Source organism: Eumetopias jubatus, unplaced genomic scaffold, assembly GCF_037043125.1.
Source record: "Eumetopias jubatus isolate StellerSeaLion01/CBP00866 unplaced genomic scaffold, mEumJub1_p1.0 scaffold_5, whole genome shotgun sequence".
Taxonomy (NCBI): Eukaryota; Metazoa; Chordata; class Mammalia; order Carnivora; family Otariidae; genus Eumetopias; species Eumetopias jubatus.
Window position 1 is genome coordinate 110,476,283 of NW_028274811.1, and position 23,554 is coordinate 110,499,836.

Here is a 23,554-nt window from a genome sequence, read left to right on the forward strand (position 1 = left end):
AAAAGACAAAATTTGTACAGTCAATACTTTAAAACAAATGATAAAAAACCTAACATTTAATGATGTAAAAGATTAATCCCAAATTTAAAACTCACCTTCAACTAAAATGTGATTGAAGACAAAAGTCAATATCGCATTTATGGATTCTACTTTACATCATTTATTGAATGCCCACCATATGCCAGCATACCAGCCATTGATCAAAGCTTCTTATTAGATCAACCTCCTTAAACTCTTAGTACAAGAAAATAGCATTTATTGAATGCTCACGGTATGCCAAACACTGTGCTAAACTGTTTACACCCATTTTGCCATGTAATCCTTACAATAATCCTATTGAATTAGAAATTATTAGTCCCACTTTGCTGAGAACACTAGTGCTTAGACAGGCATGTCACTTGCCCAACTCCATACAGTTTCAAGCAGCAAAATTAAACTCAGGTCTGCCTGACCACGACCACAGAACTTTAGTTTTTCTCACTACACCATTAACCAGTTTAGTGCCATCACTAAAAAGCAAAACCTGTGAAAGAAACATCAATCCAAGTGACCAGAAAGAGACTGGGAAACCTGATTATCACAAACAAGACTCTAATGTCACAGAAGCAGCAAATGTGCTGCCTTTCCATTTTTCACCCCTCCTCCTTCTTTATTTCATGTGTATATACCCACCCATTTAGCACAACTTGATTGAGTACTCTTTATGCTTTGTATGCAGCAGCACTGTGTTAGCCACACAAATGGAAGAGTGAATAAGTAAAACAGCACCCTGCCTGCCCTAATTAATCTTAACGTCTTTATTGGGAAGAGTGATGATTTAAACAAGAAACCACAAACATCTCCTGGAAACTACAAAGTATTATCAGAACTCAAAATATCCGGTAACTGAAATAGGAATAATCCATATTTTTATGCATAAGCCTACTAAAGTATGGACATATAAAATAACCTGCTCAAGGACCCATTAGACCAAACATAGTCCTCTTAGATGGTAGAACTGGGACTTACATATACATCTTCCGACTGCTGACATTGGGTCTTCCATCCACTGCTCCTCTGTTCTCCCCCATTTTCTTCTCTGACCTAAATCATGACACTAGCCTTTTTATTGAAATAACCAATGGCAAACCTCAGCTGGAGACTCTGAGGAAGAACTAATGAGGAGCATATATCACTCTGAAGAGTGTTGGCATTCTTAGTTTATACTCTTTTCAGCTTCAACTGCTGTTTATGTTGCTCTTCATAGCCTGCTTTCCTACTCCTGGAAGACTCCTTCGGAGATATTACATTTCTCCCTCTCCTTGATTTTGGTATTTGGCCCCAAAGAAAGTTACCAAACTAATTTAAAATCAGGCTGTTTAAATTAAGAAGTACATACATGTGCATATGTGTGTGTATGTGCGTGTGTGTGTCCGAGGTGGCAAGGGCAGGAGGAGAGAGAGGAAGATAGCAAGCTAGGGAAAGAACAAACCTGGTTAGAAATTAAAGTATAAAGAAGTTATCAATATTTCTTGGGATAAGTTACTGCAATCAGTCACTGCAATCAGAATCCCTGGGCTTCTTCTAGCTCAGAGAGTCAGCAGCTCAAAATTCACTCTGTATGAAGCAATGCCTACTTCTGGTATCACCACAGGTATTGCTGTGAACTCCTTGCAGGAGTGGCTGGAGTGGTTGGAAAAACCCTAAAAGCCTTGCCAACCCATCCAGCATCTTCCCCCAGGGCCCTCATACCATGCCCAGTCCCCTCCACTTGCGATCACTTCCAGACTCGCAAGATCATACTGATTAAGAGAAAACTAGAGAGGACAGCTAGTCCAGTGATGTTCATACTTTAATGTACAAACAAATCTCCTGGGAGTCCTCTTAAAATGCACACTCTGATTCAGGAGGCCTGGGCTCCAAATTCTTCATTTCTAATAAGTTCCCACATGACACTGATGCTGCTGGTCTATGGGGAACACTGAGCAGCGAGAAGTTCATTCATCTTTGTCTGACTTATAATCCTTTCCAGCAGCTCTGAAAGGTCTCCAGTCTCCCTAAATATCTTCCCTGCAAAGGGGTCCCTACCTCTCACAGAGCTTCCTTTATTTTTATTCAGAGAACTCAAGAACCATTAGGAATCTCATCCTTATTTTCACTCAATATTAACCTGTTTGTAGTATCTTTACTTGGCTCAAAGAAGCAACATGGGAAACATTTAATTCATCTTTCATATGACAGTCTCTTAGAGATGTGCAAACTGCTCTAATCCTTGCACCCTACTGAAGTGCTAGCTCCCCAAGGTCAATCTTTCCTGGGGCTTTGTACTATCACTTTTATGATTTCTAATCTCCTTGCTATTTGGTTGCCTTCATCTGACTCTTCGCAAAATTCCAACAATTTACTGGGGTGTCATCTTTTAGTGTCTGTTTCTGTGGTATTTGCAAAAACTAGTTTGCTGTTTATCACTTAATCAGGCAAACCATGTGAAAAAGCATTTCAAAGAAAAAAATAGAAAATGACCGTTAAACATTAAAAAAAATAGTCAAGCTTAAATCCAGTTAAAACAATACTGTACCCTGAAAAGGAAACTTTGCTAATGCCTAGTGTTGGCAAGGTTTTGGGGGCATATGTGCATGCTCAGTCACCACAGAGGAACTGTAAATTTAAATAGCCTTTCTGGAAAACTAGAAAGTGAAAGATGAATTTAACTTTTTTTATGTCTCCAACACAGGCTTAAAAAGGGGAGTTACCAAAAAAAAAAAAAAAAAAGTATCTTTAGGGTTAATTCTTTTTAATCACATCTCTTTGACCCAGGACCTCTACTTATATGAATCTAGTTATTGGAAATATTTTCATCTTAGTCAATTCTCCCTTATCCTAAATTTGATAGTGCTGTCATAACTACCATGAGGACTTCTTCCACGAGGAATACTAATAATAGCTGTCACTTAGTGAGCACTTACCATATGCCTGGTACACAGGTGAACTCATAGATCCTTGAAGTAACTACTGCTATTGTTTCAATTTTTACAGAGGTAGAAGTGTTGACTCAGAAATGTCCAGCATCTTCTCAAGGTCACATAGTCAGGAAGTGATGGACCTGGGAGCTCAGTAGTCCTGTTGACCATATCTCCTACCTCTATCTCCTCCAACCACCCCTCCTGCCACCATCTAAGCCCAAGTGACCATCACCTCTTACTTGGATTTAATGAAATAGCCTGTATCCCCTCATCTTCTCCACCTCCAACCATTTCTTCACTGTAGCCAAAAAGGATCCTTCTGAGGATTTTGTCCTGCTTAGAATGTTTGTTTCATTGGCTTTTTTTAATAGCAGAAGGAACACACAAAGCCCTCAGTGTGGCCTATGCATCCCTGAATGGGCCCCATCTCACAATATGTCCCCCACACCTCCTCCTCATGGGTACTAGACTCCCTCCACCCCACCACCGCAGGACATTTGCACATGTTCTTTGCTTTGCGTGGAATGCTCCTCTCCCAACCTGCATCCCTAAAACTTCATGTTAGTTTCTTCTTATCTCTCAGATCTCAGAACTAAATTGCATCTTGTAGCTTTATTTATAAAGTACCTCTTTTGTGCAACCCTGCTATAATTTTATATTATTTATGTTATTAGTTAATTAGTCTGTCTCTCCAACTGGACCACAAAAAAAAAAACCTCTGATTATTTTTATTCAAATTACCTTCTATAGTGGCTAGTATGCTGAATAGTGTCATCTACAAGTAACCCTTTTCATAAATAGCACTAATATGGCAAATTGCCACTTAACTTTATTCCGTGAACTAATTTATACCAGAACAATATGCAAAAGCTATGTAAAAGCATTTTGACAGGTTCTATTAACTTGGGTGCATAAAATTTTTATTTTTTAACTTAAATAAGGAGTCCCTTAAAACACAATTCTCAGAATTGAGTGCATGCATGTCAGCTATGAACTGACCTTTGGGTGGATATACTGTGTCCACAGGAACACTCTATTTAAAAGTAGATATCCCTGAAATACAAGGCTCAGTAATTCATATGAGAATAAAATAGAATTGGTTACATGATAATTCTGAGTCATGACTCAGGGCAAAGGCCTTGCACTCAGATAGCAAAGGGTCAAGTCTGCTTGGATCCAAACAGGATCGTTTGGATCTTGGAGCTGATAATAATTAACTATGAGTTTGTGAGGCATCTAACCTTTCTAAATCCTGGATTTTCTCATCTGTAAAAGAGGAATAATAAAAATACATCCTCAATGTGTTTTTTCAAGGATTGGATTAAAGAATTCAAATAAAGTGCTATTGGAAGAGGTTGTCAAGAGGATGTGACCACCAGTTGACCCATGAGCTGGACCCAGGCAATAAGAGGCTCCTTACCCCTCTCCTGTCCTTGGAATATATGTTCTGCCCATCATCTCCACACTGACAGCTGTCCCAAAAACACAGCACTGAGAGAGGAAGGCATTGCTGAGACCATCTAGACAATATATGTGACTGAACCCAGTGAAGGCCCTCTATAAACTTTTAAGATTCTGGCCGCAGGTACAGAAATCTACTTGTCTTGTGGCCACCCAAGACAAGCCTTGTACATACATGCTACCTACCAATCTGGAGTGATCTCCCTCGTTCTTCAGTCTCTCCTCGCTCTCCATATATGGAAACCAGTGTGCAAACCAACAAGCACTTGCACGGCTCCTGGCACAGAGTTAACACTCAATCATGGAAGTTGGCACAGCTGTCACCACTAATGATGATGATGGTAATGATGCTGCTGCTGATGATGATATTTTGCCCTCAGAAAGGAGAGAAGCTTAAAGGAGTAAGATTTTAAACATTATTGGGGTAGGACTTTTTGACTCTTATCTCCCTTGAAAACATGCCATTTGTCAGGTGCTGACTTTCACTGAGTCACATTCTGATCTGCAAAGAAGATTGTCTATTCTGGATGCTGCTCAGGTACCTACTTTCATTAAGATGTAATTACTAAAAGTCTCCGTCTGTTGGTGGTTTAAGCACCCTTAGTCATTCTCTGTTTCCAGCCAATATAAGTCATCGAGACTGGAGAGGAAACTGATTTTATTTCCATGAAAGAGCTTTGAAAGAAATCAACAGCCGCCATGATTCTCTTCCTGGATCCGTGACATCTCCTGCCACAGAAGTCCCCACTGACTTTCTGGGAAATTGTGAATCCAGAGAGGTGTCTGTGAAAATTAGTCTAATCAAGGATCTCTTCTCCTCTCTCTTTTATAACTCTGCCAAAGTGCACACCATTGGGCTTTGTTCCCTCGCCTGTAACACAAAGATGAAAAGAGAACCTACCTCACGGGATTACTGTAAAGATTACATATGCTAATACATGTAAGATGCTTAAAGTAGTGCCTGGGAAGAATAACTGCTCAACAAATAGCAGCTATTGTATTTTCTTTTATTTTATAGATTTTAGTAGATGCTACTGGTACCCTCACGCCACATCCCCTTAGCCCACCTGATTTAAGCCACTGCTACAAAAGAGTAGCCCTGTGCATGCTCAGACTTACCTCTGCTGATAGAGTTGCACCATTAAGTTCGTGCTACATTTCTATTTCTCTATCCCATAACCTTCTCTGACAACATGGAAGCTTGTTCAAACCACGAGCAAGAACAGTCTAGAGATGTAGGGGAGTTACTGCCCCCAGGAGCAACCTTTAAACAACGGGAGACAGGAACAGGTGGATAAAAACCTAAGCTTCTTTTCATTCGGGTAAAAAATTCTAAGAGGTTTTCTGTTTGATTATCAGGAAATTCCAGGGGAATTGACCCCCTATTGTGGCTTCCTTGGCTTTTCTCCACATGAGCTACCCCCTCTTTCCTTAGATGTCATCCAAACATATTGTCAAACATTTGAAGGTGACCCTCATTTCCCACTTCACTCTTCTGAGTCTTCTTCACGCCAAACATTCCCAACCTGCATCAAACGTTGCCTTCGGGATACTGAGCTCCTCCTCAATCTCACAATCTTCACATAGCTAGACAGTGCAGATCCAGACCCAGGTGATCTAGGGAATAGATGTGCATATACTTTCTTATCAGCTACTTTGACTTGCTCTCCGGTACTGATAGCTCATTAAAACTGAGAAGTCCTTTTCACATGAACACTCCCAAACACATCTCCCAGTTTTCAAATCTTTCAAGCCTTCTTGACCCCAATAAAAATACACTTCTATTATTAAATTGTTATTTTATTACATACCTTACTATTAAATCCATATTTAAAATACTGTGCCATTTCAAATAATGTGTCTCAAACATTTCATCAGAAGCTATTTCACTCTACTAACAATCCTATCAGGAAGTACTGCTATTTTACTCATTTTGTTGATGGGATAACTGAGACTCAAGGAGGTTAAATAAGTTGCTTGTGGTTACACAGTGAGTAAGAGGCATGCTCAGGATGTGAACCCCAAGCCTGCACTAGAGTCCACGCCTTTATCACTTCTACAACATCTCCCTGCACCGAGCCTGTTCCCGCATCCCTTACTCGACACCGTTCTATTTGATTAAACCTCCCCTGTCACAATAGGGATGCCTTTGAATCTTTAATTTGTTGTCCCAGCCTCGAGTTCACATCTGCTACTGTCCACCCTTATGATTTTAATGGCCCTGCATCTCGATGAGAGACTGCATCCCAATACTTACACTTGATCAGAAATATATATTCAAGTTTGCTAATAGTGATTGCAATGTCAGAGCTCATCATGAATGAGAGGGCTCCAATGCTGGCTCTGCCATGACTTTCTATGTATGTCATTGTTCAGGCTGTTCAGCAAATTTTCCTGCTTCTCTATCTGCTGTGAATATGGTAAGAGAGCACTCCCTGCCCCTGTTGTGTTTGAGTGGATACACATGATTAGCCCTGGACAAAGAGCTGGGAGCTATGAGCAAAGGTGGCATGTATTACTCACTTCTGGGCTGGGGTTTATGATTACCTACTTGAGACCTTCCAGAGCTCACTTTTTATCGCAATGATCAGCAAAGTCCCAGATAGTGACCACTCCACCAGCCTGGATCCTAGAGTGAGTACAGCACGGGACAGACCCTCCAGCTGGCCAATGATAAATCCGTAGTGTGAGAAATAAATCTTTACTGTTTTAAACCACTGAGATATCATTTCTTACAGCAGCATAAACTGCCCCAACTTGACCAACAGATTATTCTTGGACTTGACCTCTTGACCTCTTTAGTCTCAGTTTTACCATTCAATTTAACAAATAAAAGGGAAAAATAATTAACATTCGGTGAGCATCTCTTAAGTATAAGACACTTTAACATAAGTACTCTCATTTAATCTTCTCAACAATCATAAAAGGTACCATCCCTTGCAAAAATATTCCCAAACTCAGATATCTCCCAAACCTACTGCTACCATAGTACTCCAAGCCATAATCCGAGGCATTACTATTTCTTAGAATACTGTATCAGCCTCCTGCCTACATCCTATTAAAACTTTACCCTTCTTAATTCTGCTCAAAACTTTCCAAAGATTTCTCTCTGCAGTCTGCATCAGACTGACACTCTATATCATCCTAGAAAAATTTACATGATCTGGTCCCCACCACTCACTTCAAGCTAATCACTCATACTCCTCATTAAGTCCACTCATTTAGTCTACTCATTAAGTCCCATCTACATTTGTCTTCTTGATGTTTCTGAAATGCATCAGGCTTGTGACTGCCTCAGGACTTTTGCATTTGCGATTACTTTTGCTGGGAATGCACTTCCCTTAGCTCTTTTATGACTGGCTTTTCATCATTCAGAACTCAGCCCAAATAACATCTCCTGAGATAAGTTTTTTTTGACTACCCTTGATAAGAGAACACCTCCAGCCTTTTGTTTGTGTAATCCTGTTTCCTTTTTCCTCACAACACAAATTATTATCTTCAATCATATTATTAATTTGCCTGTATATTTTCAGAATTCCCTACTGTAAGAAAAGCTCCATATGACAGAAATTTTGTCTTGCTTGTTCACTGATACTTCTACAAAGCCTAGAACATTGCCCAGTACATGATGAATCCTCAAGAAGCATTTGTTGAATGAAATAGAGTGAATGAATCTACAATTTACAGATAAGGAAATGAGGCTGGCAGAATTTGAGTAACGTTCCCAACATCTTACGGGATTACTATGGATGTACCCGATTCTAAACCCTACTGCCTTTTGGGACAGGAAAGCACTGCCAAAAGACACTGAAGTGACAGACAACAGGCAGGGCTAGATGATGTGCAAGTGTTCTTACAGGCTTTGGATTCTATTGTGGATGCAATCAAACCAAAAAGGGCACATTGATCATACTTTCCCCAGAAAGCCCTGAATTTCCAACAGAACAAGGTAACTTCAGAAATCTATTGATCTCCCATTTTTGTCACGCTGGGCAGGTGACAAGGATCAATGGAAATGTGTACTCTCCTGCCCAAGACCCTGGAACTTTAATTTGTATTCCACCCGGATTTCCACAACTCTGCAAAATGCACTGCTCAAACAGCGTATTTAAGGTGGGGTATCACCGTTTGTGTCAGCTGTTTTCCCAGCTCCTTCCAATTCAGGGAAATGTCTCCCCCTCCTCTCCAGCTCCCTGCTTCGAAGCCAGCTCTCCCACCCAGCAGTCCTCTTGCTGAGTGTCTGACACACACTCATTGGGCCACAGCCTGTGGAGGGGCGGGGCCTCTAGCTCTTCAAAAGGGATCCGGGTCTGAACAGCCCAACCTTACTGAAGTACTCACACTCTTCCCCCCTCTTTCCCCTGAGTCTGTGCTTTCCTGCCTGCTTTCTCTTTCTTTTCTGGCTCAGCCTGGGACACAGGCTCATATCAGAGGAGTCTCAGGTCTTGCATTTTAATGTCAGCGATGGAAAAACACAAGAATGATTCCTGGATCCACCAGCAGGAACTGGAAGATCCATCCGAGAAATACCTGAACAGCACCGAGGACTATCTGGCCTTCCTGTATGGACCTCCCCGCAGCCACTTCTTCTTCCCAGTGACTGCAGTGTATGCACTGATTTTTGTAGTGGGGGTCATTGGCAACTTCCTGGTGTGCCTGGTGATTCTGCGGCACCAGACTATGAAGACACCCACCAACTACTACCTCTTCAGCTTGGCTGTCTCCGACCTCTTGGTCCTGCTCCTTGGGATGCCCCTGGAAGTCTACGAGATGTGGCGCAACTACCCCTTCCTGTTTGGACTCGTGGGCTGCTACTTCAAGACGGCCCTCTTTGAGACGGTGTGCTTTGCCTCCATCCTCAGCGTCACCACGGTGAGCGTGGAGCGCTACGTGGCTATCCTCCACCCCTTCCGCGCCAAGCTGAAGTGCACCCGGCGGCGGGCTCTCAGGATCCTCGGCATCGTCTGGGGCTTCTCTGTTCTCTTCTCTCTGCCTAACACCAGCATTCACGGCATCAAGGTCCACTACTTCCCCAATGGGTCCCTGGTCCCGGGCTCTGCCACCTGTGCGGTCATCAAGCCCATATGGATCTACAATTTCATCATCCAGGTCACTTCCTTCGTCTTCTACATCCTCCCCATGATTGTCATCAGTGTCCTCTACTACCTTATGGGGCTCAAAGTGAGTATCCAAGCTCGCTGGCTTAGGGCAGCATCCCTTCTTTTCTCACTGACTTGAAGTTCAGAGGAAAAACTTAGAATTGGAGAAATTCAGAATGAAGGAAGTATACAGAAAAACAGAATGAGCTTAGAGGGGAAACAGAAGTTAAAGGAGTAGTCTCAAAATTGGGCAAATACTAACCACAACTATAAACCATTTCCTTTAACTCACCTTCCATTACTCTTCCTCTGGGCCTGTGGCTTTCAAACTTAGGAGTTCTACAGATCACCTAGAAATCTTACTGTGGGTATCAATGTGCAGGCCCCTCCCCCTGGGAAATTCTGATTGCGTAGGTCTGAGGTGGAGCCTTGTTTTGAACAGCACAAGGTGGCCACCCCTGGAGGGACTGTCCCACGTCCTGTTGTCTCCTGCCCCCATCTACTGCCTGCATTGAAATTTTCCTCTGGACCGACTTGGCCAGAGTATAACACAAGCTGTCTCTGCCTATCCTGTACTCCAAGACAGACATACAATCTTAAAGTCACACTGTCCCTTATGGTTACTTTGACCCTTTGGTTGAAATACCAGGCTAAAATGCAAAAATATGGCTTGAGAGGGACCAACCTGGACTTCTCTCGATCAGGTGGAAATTGAAGGGCAAGGACATGACCAGAGCATATGAGACAGAGTAGAAGAGAGTGGGACTGAATGATAGCTGAGATGAATGACAAACTACCACTTAGTTTGCAACATACCTAATAATTAGAGGTGCCTATACTCATGGTGGTAAACTGGTTTTATCCCCCTTTTTTAGGATCTAAATTAGCTGAGAGAAACTACTTTTGCTGAGGGTAGTAGTGAGCCTATATAATTCCTCTCCTGGTATGTTCTGCATCCAGGTTCATAGAGATGAAATCTAACTGTGACAGCCTTATGCCCATTTAAGAAGGCAGCTTGTGTAGGAAGCAGTCTTGGGACCATTTAGACTCCCAGGTCTAAAGCCCACATAAAATACACTTTTAGGCAAGCCACACAATTCTCTCCTGGAGTTAGTTTTCACATTTATAAAATGCAAAGGTCACATTAGATCATATCTAAGGCTCCTGATAGCTCTAACAGTTTGTGATAACTTAAAAAAAGGAGAAAAAAAATCTGTGAGCAGGAGCAACATGAATTATAAATGAAGGGAAAACAAAGCATACATCACATTCACATCATCTGCTTCCAGACAGCTCTGCCACCACGTATTCTGTGACAATTAATGTACTCCCATCTCAGTGCATCTCTGAGAAAGGGGATGTCAGAAATGAGTGCCCCTCAGTGGTCCTTTTCCATATCTGCTGTGCCCAAGGTGAGCAGCACAGTCCAAGTAGGAAGAACAAGTTCCAAGAACCACAGATGTCTGAACACAGGAGTGAATTTAATCAGGCAGAGAGTTTTGCCAAACTCCTCTTGGAGGGCTGGCCCCTCTATACCGAGAGACGCATGTCACCCCTGACTAGCTTGCAGTGTCTTAGGATGCCCTGTGTATATCACTGGAGGGAAAGGACTTCTGCATGATTCCAAATATCATAAGCCCTATGAGAAATCTCACCCCAAACTGACCAATACCATTTTGTCCAACACCAACCAATCATTTGTCTTGGGTTAATTTGGAAGAAGTATTTACCTTTGAGTAGGAAGCACACAACCCCTACCCCCGACCAATTACCTTGTGTTTCACTTTGTTTTATTGTCATGAACCTATAGCCACCTTGTATCAGGAGCTAAGTGATAGCTCAGACAAAAGCTTAGAAACTACCTAGTTTGCTTTGTGTGTATAGTGCAACTCATAACATTCCTATTCTCAGGAAGGATGAACTATTACCCAGAGGACACCAGGGAAGGAACTATCTGCTTAGTAAGTCACTGCTAGAGGAATTTAAAGATCTGTAGACTAACAGTCAGAAGAAATAGGCCCTAGTCTATTGGCTTCACGGACTTTGCAAATGCTGTACCTTTTTGCTATATCATTGCCTGAAATATTCCTACTGTTGATCATCACAATCCCTTTTGCTTTTTAACTCTAACTTATCCTTCAAATCATACTTCACCCACACTTTCTCAGGGCAGTACTCCCTGACTCTCTAGCTGCACCTGGTCCCTGTGTATGTGGTATGATTCCTGGTGATTTTCCTTCATTGCATTTATTACAATTTATAATCTATACTTGTGGGTTCCTTAATTTATTTCTCTCCAACTAGACTGTAATCTGAATGAATGAATGAATGAATGAACGAATGAATGAAGTTAAATTATTTTACTCATTGCTGGACTTCAGCTTTTCTACCTTTGAAAGCAAGAGAGTTGGAAACATTATTTTGAAGAGCTTCTTGACCTAGGAGATTTAAAAGAGACTAAGCAAATCTGATAATTATTAAGTTATTGACTCCCTTGGCAAATCTAAAGTTATGATTGACTTTGGCACTCACTGCCTTCAGAAGGCAAAAAAACCCTAAGACTGATGAAAACCCAGGACCAAGAAAGGAGGGGAGCCCATATGTGTGCTCAAAGCTGAGCATTCAGGGCTGCTTCATCATTCCAGCACACGAGTATCCACTAAGCTGCTCTCCAAGGTTAGAACATGTTAGAGAGGGAAAATAGACAACCCCGGGGCAAGTTTCTTTCTCTCTGAGAGGAAGTTCTTTTGGAGCTCTCACCTACTACTTGTAATTCTGCATGCAGCATTAACACTTGAATCGAAGAAGATGGATTATGAATTGTAGCAGAATCCAGCCATGCCAGAGTTGCACTAATTTTTTTCAAATAAACAGATTTTGTTCAGATTGTAGAAATATTTACACAAAAGCTAGGATTATATTTTGCTATTCTGAAGCTTAGTCTCCACACACTAAACATCTGCTGGAATTATTATAATCATATAAACAACTGATCAGCATAATATATCAACCGGAGTCAGCCCCATTGACCTCCCCCCTCACCTTTTATCACCTATACACAGCTAAGGAGAGTGGGGTAGGAAGGTCTCTGAGCTTCCTATACAGTAACCACAATTTTTCACTCCTTTTGTACCTTCACTTCTAAAATAAAAGTTCAGAAGTGGATAGCATACTTAATGGTTGAGTATCTACTTTGCTAGACATCTGAAGGGAAATAAAAGTATCCAAACATAAAGCAGTATTTAATATTGGCTAGACAAATTGTTTGGATTCTATTCTACTAGATCACCTCCTTCAAATTCTGCTGAAATCATGTATACAATGCATAAATATTCAGTTTTTCACTCTCCCTCTTTTTGGCTAGTTGTATCACTAAAACCTACAGAAGCTGAAAAGTAAGCAATGATTAATACATTTATAATTTTCTTTTCATTGCAAACTACACTGTACAGAAAGCCTGTTCATGAAAGAACTGTATGGACTGTTTGCTTTATGTTTGATTTAAGGAAATTGTTCCTTGAAGTAGAGAAATTACCAAAGAAAACTGTCAAACCCACCCACAGAAGGGACTAAGAGATCCCAATAGTTTTTCATTTTTCTTAATTATGGACTGAAATCAAATACTGGGATAACTATCTTGTAACAATGACAAATTTTTAAAAATGGTCTGAAACAATTAGAACCTTTAGTAGATTTAATTGATGATGATTTAGTAAGATTTGCAGTTTACCTTAAACATAAAGGTTTTTTGTTTTGTTTTTTTGTCTGCATCTGGCTGCTTCTTTGTCTCAACACAAGTGCTGCTTATGGGTGAGCAGTACCATGAGAAAGAGAATTTCTGAAAGGGACTCAGTAATCCACATGAGTGGGCCCACAGATATAAATAAATAACACTGTTTCCTCAAAATTCAGTTTTTATGATGTCTTTCGAATAAAAGGACAATAATCAGAATGACCATAGTTATATATAACTTACTGAGTATCACGTGCCAAGCACTGAGATGAATGCTCCACCTGAATTATTTTGTTTTACATTATGTTTATAACCTCTTATCTTCAGTTTCATCCCATCTATTCCTAATAACTGCACAGTATTTTCCCTTCTTTCTTTCCAAGTTCTAGGTGACCTCTGAAGAGTCAAATCTCACAGAAACTTTAATCCCTCACTTCGTGAAGACACAGGTGTATGTAGAGAGCACCAGTATATTCAGAGACAGATGGTCAGGTTTGTTAATCATTCAAGTGGATGCGTCAGGACTGATGTGGTCCCAAGAGCTACCTGATTTCTAGGAGCTAACATGTTTGTTAGAGAGACAAGATATTCTTTTGTTGAACTTTGGCGCAAATTTTAATGACCCTCCCGTCCAAGTCTTATTTAATTTTAAATACCTTCTCTAAAGTGTTCTGTAAAAATGCCATCCAGCCCAGGAAGCTCCCTGATTCTTAAAGCAGTTTGCTCCACTGTTGCACATAACCACAGCAATCTCTTTTTTATCTTGAATTGGAATACATCTTCCATATATCTACCCAATACTATATAGAGTAAGTTGAACTTTCTTTCCACCTGATGCCCTTGATCAGTGTGTCAGAAGTTTCTACAGTGCTAACGAAGGAACCCCAACTCCATCTGGCAAAATATGATGGGAAGTAGAGACCTGAGAAGTCAAGAGGTGGAGCTGGCTCTTGATGAAGTTTAATCCCATAAAACACACAACGTTCTCAAAGACCTAGCTTTATTTCTGTTTCTCTGCTCTTCTTTCTATACTGTTGATTTTAACCTCAAGATCCTCACAGAAGGCCATTGGTGGCTCCAAGCACTTTCCTCATGGTGGGGAAAAAAAATAGCTCTTGTATTCCAGAACTCACATGCAGAGAACAAGAAGGCTCCCAGTGAAAGAGAAATAAAACTTCCATTCCTAGAAGTACAAGCAAGTATCTGAAATCGCTTTGATCCCAATTATGCAGTCACTGTGACTGATGGATCATAGCTGCATTGATCATGTTCCGAACCTGGAGCTGGAGATGGGATCATTCCCATCCAGATTAATGACTAACAGTGCAGAAGGACTAAATTCCCTAAAGCAAAATCAGGGTACCACTGGTAGGAGAAGAGAATCAATGCTAGAGAATCAATCACAAATACATACCGTACTATCTTCTAGATGCTTGATGGTAGTTTATCATGAGTCCTTAAAAGCTTTCTTCATCTGGTTGTATATCCCCCCAAACTAAAAATATGTCAATTAAAGAGAAGAAAATTCTACAGCTAGGTGAATGATGCAATCTTCGGTGCTATGGGAGTTCAGAGGAAGGAGAAGAAAATGGGCTACAGTGGCCACCAGTCTTCTAGAGTAGATGGGACTTGAACAGGGTAGGGAAAACTGCATGCACATGTAGTGTTAATATTTGATATTCTTAGATACTTCTTCATGGATCACCACATCTTGCAACAGGATGAATATATTTTAACATCTAAACTCAGAAACATAGGCACTCTTATCAGTAATATTAGTAACACAGATTTTCCCAAATTGTGCTCCTCAAGATATACTAGAGATTCCACTGAAAAGGGTTGGGTCAGAGGGGATATTGTTGAGTCAAAGAAGCACTATCTCCCTTGAGGCTGAGATGGGAGATGTGGGGTGTGGAAGGTGGGGATGGGGTAAGGATGATACACAAAACCCCAAGAAGATGTTCATAATGTCTGTCAAGCACATTAAAGGCCTGAGAAGACCCACAATAAAAGACTATAAACTTTATTAAGCAGAAACAATATCCATTTTGTTTTCTAGTGCCTACCTACCCTATAGCAGAGGGATTCTCTTCTAATAATTATTGAATGGATGAATAAATGAATGAATGAATGAAAAAGCCTACCTAACATTTTTTACTTTAGATTTCACACTTCTCATGGAATATCTATTAATATACTGCATAACTAGGGTTCTATAGAATAGCATATGATACATGGTAGCTTTGCAATGTAGCCACAACCATCAATCCAGTTGAGTTAGGTGACTTGGATCCAACTTCACCTCCAATTCATTGTTAAACATTTGACAAATTCTTATGTTTCTTTAACTCCCATATTTTTGTCTGCAAAATGAGTGTTAGAGTTAGGCTTCTGGGATCTTGACGGAAGCAAACAATGTTTCCCTCCCTTAGTATCTTTTTTCCACTTCCCTTGCAGCTAAAGAAAGACCAACTCCTTGGGACGGAGGAAGTGACTGCAAATATTCAAAGACCAGCCAGAAAATCAGTCACCAAAATGCTGTGTAAGTCCTCCACTTTGTGCGGGTTTGTTTGTTTGTGAAAGCAAAGGAGTTGCATTTAGTACTGAGAAAGTGCTGCTGGGATCAGAATCAAAATTCTCCTGAAACATATCATCAAAACCTTGTTTTTTCCCAAGCTCCTAGGATCTGTTTTGTTTCTATTTTAGTTTTCAACCCTCAAACAATGCACTAAATTGCATCCTTGTAATACACTCTGTGTGGTATTCCATAAATCTCACTCTATATATCTCACTCTCTGAGATTTTGAGCATTACTTTTCCTCTCTAAAATGAGCAGGTGAGGGGTACGTGGGTGGCTCAGTTGGTTTAGTGTCTGACTCTTGGTTTCAGCTCAGGTCATGAGATGGAGATCCAAGTCCACTTCGTGCTCAGCAAGGAGTCTGCTTAAGATTCTCTTCCCTCTCCCCCTGCTCCTCCCCCGCCTCTCTCTCTAAAATAAATAAATAAATCTTAAAAAATAAAACAAAATAAAATGAGCAGGTGACTTTTAACCTATTTTGAGTTATAAGTTTTTTTAAAAAATATGATGAAAGCTGTGGACTCTACACTCAAAATGTACAAATATACATACACAAAACATTTTATAATCCATTTCAGGGGATCATGCACTTCCTGACAACCATCCTTGGACTCCCTGGGATCTTTTAATTCCAGATTAAGAACACCTGGCCAAGAGTAAACAGTTATCCCGCCTATAATATTGTATCATTTTATATAAAAAAGTACACTCTTTTGCATAGATAAGATATTTTAAAAATCCAGGCACTGATCTACACTCTCCCAAGAGAATGTTATAAAAATATATGATCCTACACTAGGGTATGAGAGATATTGATGAGAAAGGAGATTTATAATAAACTTCCCAAGTCAAAACCTAAGGTTTGGAAGAAACAAATCCTTCAGGCTAATACGCATATAAAGCACTATAACTGTGCCGTGTTTATGAACAAAAAAACTGTGAAGTCCCTAAAATTTGTCTAATACTCATCTTCTTGGAAATTGTTTAGCTTCTGTTGGCATCTGACTTTCCCTATTAAGAAATCTCATGTCTTCCTTATCTCCCTCCTCCCTTTTTCCTTGATCATCATCTGCTCTAAAAAGAGTGCACTCACATTAAAGTCACAGTGATAAAATATACGATAAAGTATTTGTCTTTGGGGGGTAGAGTTCAATTTTAACAGTAACTACATTTTTTTAAAGATTTATTTATGAGAGAGAGAGAGAAAGCACTGGGGGGGGGAGTGGCAGAGAGAGAGAAAGAATCCAGAGCAGACTCCCCGCTGAGCGATGAGGGGCTCGACCTCCTGACCCTGAGATCATGACCTGAGTTAAAATCAAGAGTTGGACACTTGACCTACTGAGCCCACCCAGGCAGCCCAACACTAATTAAATTTTTAACTAAAGGGAATAGTAGGCAATAGTGAGCAGATTAGGGACTTTTCTTTGGGGGGTAAACTCAGAAGAATCTTTCAGATATTCTTGCAACTATACCACACAGGCAGACCATTTACTCTGAATATGTTTACTGCTAACAGGAACTATATGTACCATTTACTCTGGAAACTTCAAATGTGCTCACAAGTTCAGAGAATTGTAAAATAAACACCCATCACCCAGCTTCAAACATTATCAACTCATAGCTAATCTTGTTTCATCTATATTCCTATCTCTCCCTTAGCCCCTACAAGATTGTTCTGAGGCAAATCTCAAGCATCATGTCTTGGGAAATAAAAGTATTTTATAACTTCAGAAGAGAAAGAATATATTTACATATTTATATTGGTGAAGATTGAATGCCCTGAAGAGAAACTATGGTAGCATTAATCTCTGTCTTGGGAGCTGAAAAAACAAAACAAAACAAAACAAACAAACAAAAAAAAAACGTGGGCAATAGTATATTTCTATGAATCTATAATTATTTCAAAATAAAAATAAAAAGTAATTGGAAGGAAATCTGTAATCTAGAAAGTTATAATATAATAGACACATCCCCATCCCAATCAAAAGATGCTCGTAAAGCAATATTATGCTCATGATTCTTCTCTTTCTTTATGTCCCTCCCACCCCTTACAGAATGACTGAATTCACAGAAGTTTCTAATTATTTCTAGAGTAACAAGATAAATTCATACAACATTTATACTATATCCTACATTAATAGTTTGTTATCAATCTATGACTTTAAAAAATACTAATTGCTTGAACCCAATCACTTTATTTCTATAACCAGTTTATGTGGTTCCAACAATCTTCTTGCAACATATTTTCCACAATAGAATGTTTTCAGAATTTTGAATAAAGTCAATACTATTTTAAGTGTTCCGAAGTACACTTAAATTATACAAGAAATCTTGTACAAGCGTATGGAAAACTGATCCTAAATCCTATACAATTCATTCTCATGTGTAAATATTCTATGTAAAGTCTCATTACGATCTAGATGGTCCATTACAATGATAGCTTAAGAAAGATGGGGAGGGGAGGAATGTTAGAAGGAATGGATGGACTCAGAGTGGGCATTGCATACCCAGAGTGGGCAAAGCATACATTCCTTTGACTGTCTTTTGCTCTCTCATTCATCATCCTTTTCCAGTTGTCTTGGTCTTGGTGTTTGCTCTCTGTTGGGCCCCATTCCACATTGATCGGCTCTTCTTCAGCTTTGTGGAGGAATGGACTGAATCCCTGGCTGCTGAGTTCAATCTCATCCATGTGGTGTCAGGTAATATCTTGGCTGGTTTCGTTGCATCACATGTGTTCAGGTAACTGCAGCTGCATCATCTTGCATAGAGCAATAGGTTCTATTGGATATACTATGATTATGGGGACCCACCACATAATAAAGAACACATTTGATTTTTATTTTATTCATATATCAAGTAGGTATGTTAGGGGTCCAAAAGAAATATACCAGATCAGCGTTTTAGATGCTACTTTATTGAAGACCTCAACTCTAAGTATGATGATTACAGCAGGAAAATGGTCTAAGAGGTGATTCCTTTGTTTTACTTCCAATGACCACATGATTGAATTGGTTCTTATTAATTAAACATGGATGTTTAATCCCTGAAATCTCATTATCTTCGGCAAGTGTTAGATCCTTATGAAAGCCTTCTTTTTTTTTTTTAAAGATTTTATCTATTTATTCATGAGAGACAGAGGGAGAGAGAGAGAGAGAGAAGCAGAGGGAGAAACAGGCTCCCAAGGAGCAGGAAGCCCGATGCGGAACTCGATCCCAGGACCCTGGGATCATGACCTGAGCCGAAGGCAGACGCTTAACCATCTGAGCCACCCAGGCGCCCATGAAAGCCTTCTTTTTAAGCTACTTTAATGCTGCTTGTGAAGGAAACCATGGAATTTGGTGGAAAGAGTGGTAGAAAGGTCATTAAATCAGAGGACCTGGATTTGCATCTCACTCCCATCATTAATATTTAGAGTGATCTGAAGAATGGGGCCTCCTTCATGTCAAAGTTTCCTCAACTGTAAAATGACAATAATGCCTGCTCTATACAACCCATAGGCTGACGGTAAGAAGTAAATGAAATAATAGCTTTTTAAGCTGCACAATACTACATATCTTTCTGTAATCATCACAACAAGTAGATGTTATCATCACCATTTTACAGCTGAAAGAACAGTTCCACAAAAAAGAACTCACCTGCCCAAAGTCATTTGGCTGGCAAATGGTAAAAACAGCATTCCAACCCAAGTCACCCAACTTCAGGTTCAGGGTTTTTTACTCCAAAGAGGAACAAAGAATGGTCACCCATGTCCTTCCTTCTCAGCTAGTGTGACTGTTAGACTTAGGTGCAGACCACCTTGTCCCTCCACTTCGGTGAGTCACTGGCTGGTTCTACAGGCTCTTTGGATTATCAGAGACATCACCAGAGAAGAAAGAGAAGAGCAACTTGTGCATGGGAAGCTCGACATGTGCATAAAGCAAAGACCACAGTGTTCATAGGAGTATTGAATGCCATGTATATTACCTGTTTTCAATCACCCTCTCTTTTGTACTCAGCAGGGCTTGTGAACAGTTTATACCTGGACATTAGTAATTTCCTCCATGTTAAATTAATTATGAATTCTGGGTGAAATCTCAAAAATATTTATAGCTCTTAGCTTATCTTTGTGGTTAAGCTGAGAAAAACGGAAGTGATAAAATAAATTGGAGAACAGCACGAGATCACATGAGACTTGACTAGTTGACTCTACATCTCCAGATGCATCAAGACAACCATTTTAAGATTTCCAAATTACAGCATTTATATTAACATTTTCCTGTTAAAATATCATCTTTCTCTTCCCTACACTGTCAACCAGCTGAAATCTACACCTCTTAAATGCTACCAAAAAAATGCCTCCAACTTCCCTTTTCATCAAGTTATGTATTTCCATTCATAAACCATGCATTTGTCAAATTGCTTAATTAGAGAGTTCTGCGGATTCTGCATTATTCCTGCATAATATAACTATTCCTGTCTGCACATTTGCACAGGCTATGCCTTCTACCTGCAGTGCTCTCTCCTCTCTTCCCCAACTATCTCCTGCCTGCTTCAGGGGCTGGTCAGTGTTCAATTACTAGCCATCATTAAATCCTTCATGATCATTATATCCTTGTGTTTATGCTACATGTGAATTTCCACAGGATGACTGTTAGTATCACATATTTTGCTCTTAACAGGTATTGTTCTTTTGTCAACTGCTAAAGTTAGGCATAGATTATTTCTCTGTAATACTGTTCCCTGTCCTTAGAGAACAAAGTCTAAATCTACTACCTACCAATGTGCCTCAAAGTTTCTGGCACTAAATAAGAATTTATTGAATGAATTAACAGTCCACAGAAATATTCTTCTTCTGTATTCCTCCCTGCCCAGTTCTGCGCATAGGGCATATGCCACTCTGTATGTCCTGAACTATGGAAAAGAGGACAACCATGAATATGTTATTGACAGTACCTATCGCTTATTTTATATTCTTAGCCATTCTCAGTCCCTCTGTGGATAGCATCTCAACTTTATCCTCACAGTAATCCAGGGAGGTGGGTTAGGATGGTTTTCCCACTCCCATTTTGCAGAGAAAAGAATTGTAGTGCCAGATCCATCTAAGGTCACAGAACAAGCAAGGGCCGAGATCATAAACAAAGTCCTCCGATTCTCAACCTTAGGCCCATCTTGGGCCTTGGGGAAATAAAATAGGACATAGTAATAAGAGAAGTGTGTATACCAAAGAGGAAAATGGCAGTGTGCAAGGCATTCGGTGGAGAAAACAAATGGCAAAATACAGTTATTTAATAAAGTTGGAAGGTGGGAAGAGCCATCAAGGGGAAAGGCTAGGTAAGAAAGGGGCATTGGGGAATATTTTTTTGAAGAGATAGTTAGCATCATAAGAAATATCAGCAGGGACTATGCCTTAACTGATTTACCATTCCTCTATTACTTGCAGTTTCAAATTATAAGTTTAAGCAAAGCTCCAATGAGATAAAAACATCTCTCTTTCCTCTGATACTTAAAGCATCTCTTATTAGTGCTATGAGAGCATGTTCTTTAATTAAACAAGTGGGGATCAAAGGAAATTGCCAAGCATCTCAGAGAGATCCCATACCAGCCTAAATTTTTCGCAAGACTCTTTAATCTTTCTGTGTTTGATTCCTAAATACACAGGTGGTAGATCCGTTCAGAGCATTTTGTATTCTCAATTAGAGTCTTTTATATATTATTACTTCCAAAAGAGGCAGTCGCAGGGATTCGAGGTCTTTGTTAAATATTTATGCTTCTCTCTATCATGCCTCTCATTCAATTTCTCCTCAGTGTGTCTCTTTTTTTAATCTCCTGTGTTCCAGGTGTCTTCTTCTACCTGAGCTCAGCCGTCAACCCCATTATCTATAACCTACTCTCTCGCCGCTTCCGGGCAGCATTCTGGAATGTGATCTCTCCTAGCAAACAGGGGCACTCCCAGCACCACCCACAGGGGCCACCTGCCCAGCGGAACATCTTCCTGACAGAATGTCACCTTGTGGACCTGACTGAAGATGCAGGTCCCCAGTTTCCTTGTCGGTTGTCTATCCGCAGCTCTCACCTGCCCACAACCCTCTGTGCTGGACAGGCACCATAAAAGGAATGCTCAGAGTTGACATTCCTTTATGCTGCCTTACTGTAGGGAAGGACACCCATAATTTATGGCTTCTGATATGAGAGTAGGGATGTGGAATGAGTCTTAGAACTTATATACCCATTTCTAATGTGTGTGGGTTTTCTTTGTTAAACAAATTGCTACTAAAACTGGATCTAAAACCCAGAACCTCATGATTTTTATTTACCTTTCCATTATCCTAACTGCCTCATGCCCCTTCACTAGTTCATGGAAAGAAAAATAAAAATCATGACCAGTAAAGTACAATACCTTCATGACCAGTAAAGTACAATACCTTCATGACCAGTAAAGTACAATCAGTACCTATACCTTGAGTAATTTTCACTTTGGGAAATAATTTGTCCTGAGTCATCCACACTCTGAGGTAGGCTGTAACTCTCACAACCGATGGCCCCTGTGTGACATAAAAGGGAGACATGTAGATGCTATGCTACTTTACATGATTTGAGGGATTCATGTCAATGTCCTTCTGCAGCAAAGTATTTATCCTACTGCCTCATATTTTGTCATTATAATGTGATTCATTAGGGTTTTGAAACCTATTACTCAAAGAGTCCTCCTGATAATATAGGGATGCTTCTTAGAACTATTATTCCCGCCTTCCTGATCCCCAACTCATTCTCAGTCATTCTTCACCAGAATGGGATCAGATCCAAGTTCTACTTAGAGAAGAATGGAAAGTGGGAGAAGTCTATGGTAGAGGGTCAAAAGAGGCATAAAATATTCCAAACACAAACTTAGCTGTTTTCATAGTTTGCTCTATACATAGATTTCTAAAGTCTTACTCCATAAACAGATAGACCATAAACATGGTCTACTATCTTGGGAAAAAACCCAAGTCAAATAGTAACTACTGGTCTCAAACCCATGACTTTTACTTACTAAATCTTTCATTAACTATATAACAGTCTTCACACATATGAGAAAAATCAACTTTCCAGACTCATCTTCTATTATGTCATCACATGTAATGTAATGTATATTCTATTCAAAATGGATTACTTGCTCTTCTAATGGAAACATGCTCCAGCTGTCCCAGCTGCACATATTTACTTAGAAAATGCCCTCTTTATCTCCAGGCTCCATCTGTTGTTCTCCTACCCATCCTTCAATGTCCATCTCAGTGTGGTACCTCCATAAAACCCTGCTTGATTTATTCAAATAGATGTGGTATCTGACCTCTCTGTCAGTCTCTCTCTTAAGTTTCTACCTCACTCTGCTTTGTAGTTCAGGGATTTATATTCTTGTTTTGTCAGAATGTAAATTTGTCAAAGGCAAGAAGTATCTTGTGTTCATTTTTGCTATTGCTGGAATCCTGGCAATATATCTGTCACAATGGTTGATGTTCAATAAATATGTGGTGAGTGAGTTGACTTCACATTCCAATGTGCTGAGCCAAAGAACAGCTCCAAATGGAACATTAAGAGCCAAAAGACTAAGATTCTGTTTCTGATGGGGATATCTGACCTTCAGTTGGCCATTTAACCAGTTGTGATTATAAGAGCATGTCTGCAGTGCCTGCAGTACAAGAAGGCTCTTCCCGATCCCAGATTCTTACTGATGCTGAAACATACAAGTTCCAGCTTTTAGTCTCTGAATTTTTCCTAAATTGAA

At 40.0% G+C, this 23,554-nt stretch overlaps 1 protein-coding gene across 1 annotated transcript; it reads left to right on the top strand.

The window, feature by feature from the left end:
• Positions 1-8,858: 8,858 nt before the first annotated feature.
• Positions 8,859-21,901, top strand: NMUR2 (neuromedin U receptor 2). The gene is made up of 4 exons (XM_028106490.1): positions 8,859-9,584; positions 15,693-15,777; positions 18,387-18,512; positions 21,630-21,901. Exons 1-4 carry the CDS (start codon positions 8,859-8,861, stop codon positions 21,899-21,901), a joined length of 1,209 nt encoding a protein of 402 aa, XP_027962291.1.
• Positions 21,902-23,554: the final 1,653 nt, after the last annotated feature.

Bases quoted from the DNA above. Each gene is read 5' to 3' on its own strand.
- NMUR2 (XM_028106490.1), top strand. From the start codon at position 8,859: ATGTCAGCGATGGAAAAACACAAGAATGATTCCTGGATCCACCAGCAG. The intron at 15,778-18,386 runs GTAAGTCCTCCA...ATCCTTTTCCAG, and splicing joins ATCAGTCACCAAAATGCTGT to TTGTCTTGGTCTTGGTGTTT. The intron at 18,513-21,629 runs GTAATATCTTGG...CCTGTGTTCCAG, and splicing joins TCTCATCCATGTGGTGTCAG to GTGTCTTCTTCTACCTGAGC.